The sequence below is a fragment of the Mandrillus leucophaeus genome, unplaced genomic scaffold (genome assembly GCF_000951045.1).
Source record: "Mandrillus leucophaeus isolate KB7577 unplaced genomic scaffold, Mleu.le_1.0 Scaffold40, whole genome shotgun sequence".
NCBI lineage: Eukaryota > Metazoa > Chordata > Mammalia > Primates > Cercopithecidae > Mandrillus > Mandrillus leucophaeus.
In genome coordinates, this window is record NW_012104254.1 from 4576292 (window position 1) to 4578152 (window position 1861).

The following is a 1861-nucleotide window of genomic DNA, read 5'->3' on the forward strand; positions in this document are numbered from 1 at the left end:
TTAGCCAGGCATGGTGGCAGGTGGCTGTGGTCCCAGCTACTCAGGAGGCTGAGGTGGAAGGATCACTTGAACCCTAGAGGTCAAGGCTGCAGGGAGTTGTGATCACACCTCTGCACTCCAGCCTGGGCAACAGAGTGAGACCCTGTCCAAAAGAACAAACAAACAAACAAACAAAACCAGAGAGAAAATAAAACAAATCCTCACAGATGAAAAGAATTGAGTAAAGAAACAATATATGAGGGAAATAATGAATGATTTTGAATTAAAACTTGCTTCAAAATATTGGGAATAGCACTTATTCAGAAGGAATAAATTCTAAAGCAAAAATCACAGACTACTATGAAATAAGCTTGGTTTTAAAAAGTAAAAAGGAAATAAAGTTTCATGCAGTCTGGTCAATGTTGAGTAACTGTCTCTCTTTCAATCTTCTTATTCTTAGGCCTTCTAGCAATTTCTTTGTTTCTTTTGAAAAAGCGAGAGAGGGTACAAATTCCTGTTGGAATCATCATAATATCTGGCTGGGGGTAAGTTGGTAGTTCTCTGTTTGCTTACACCTTTCCATATACACAGTTACTATTCATCCTTTCTTTTTCTCTCCCAATAACCCTTGTGATTGCAGAATTCCTGCTGTCCTTGTTGGTGTTCTTTTGATAACTGGAAAACACAATGGAGAAAGCATTGACTCAGCCTTCTTTTATGGAAAAGAACAGGTGGGAAGAGTTTATTGGCAGTTCTGTTCTTGTGAATGTCTCCTTTTAGCTTGTTAATGTGCCTTGCTAGACTTACATTAAAATTAACTTCGAAAATCTATTTCAATTTATTGCATATCAGATTGGTGATTCTATATCACTTTGTCTCACCTAGAACATTACCATTTTACATGTCTAAGTCCATTTTTAGCTGAAGATTTCTAACTGCTTAAAACTCATTGAATGTTCTCAATCACACTTAGGAATTGTGTTTCCTCTGCTGGAGAAAAGAGTGATTAATTTAAAACCATTTAATAAGTTAGCAGCAATAATAAAGGTCAAATTCTTGACTCTTAATCCTATATAAATATAAATTTCAGGACAAAACGTATCTAGGAAAAGTATGCTTGAAAAGCCATAGAGTAGGTGGCTTGTGGGACCTGCAGAATTCTTTAGGGGTAGAGTCCAAAGGTGTGTGTTTTTAAAAAACCTCTCCACATAATTTTGATTTCTTACTCTTTTTTTCTGTTTTGCAATTTTGGATTTTATTGCATTTTTGTGAGAATAAACAAGATTATGCATATAAAAGATTTAGACTAGTCTTGGCATCTGATTAGTGCTCAATAAATATTAGCTATAATTCTTTTTAATATAATTACCATAAAAATATCATAGTGACTGAAGTATGCATGAACTATACGTGAAAGTGAGCAGAAACTTAGCAGTAAAGAAAACATCTGAGAGAAATCATTTAGATACCTTGTAAAGGAAACCAGTGGCTGTGTTGGTAACCAATTGCTATATAATGAAAGAAGCATCTAAAAACCTTGTGTGATTACAAGCAAACCCTAATTTCTCTCCAACTAACTTATATTCCTTACATATACTTACCTTTTTAAAAGAGCCACTGTTCTAGAGTATTTAAAACTGTGGAGATACATTGTCCATCAAAAATGTGCCCTAAGATGGCCGGGCGCGGTAGCTCATGCCTGTAATCCCAGCACTTTGGGAGGCCGAGGCGGGTGGATCATGAGGTCAGGAGATTGAGACCATCCTGGCTAACATGGTGAGACCCCATCTCTACTAAAAATACAAAAAATTAGCCTGGCGTGGTGGCGGGTGCCTGTAGTCCCAGCTACTCGGGAGGCTGAGGCAGGAGAATGGCCTGAACC

General features: G+C 37.2%; 1 protein-coding gene across 2 annotated transcripts in view; it reads left to right on the forward strand.

Moving 5' to 3' along the window:
• The window catches only part of GPR155 (G protein-coupled receptor 155), a 48361-nt gene that overhangs the window by 20889 nt on the left and 25611 nt on the right, over positions 1-1861 (forward strand). For both annotated transcript variants that reach the window (XM_011991883.1, XM_011991885.1), the window contains exons 8-9: positions 440-524; positions 620-710. In XM_011991883.1, the coding sequence (XP_011847273.1) occupies positions 440-524; positions 620-710 (176 nt within the window). The remainder of the gene's footprint in view (positions 1-439; positions 525-619; positions 711-1861) is intronic.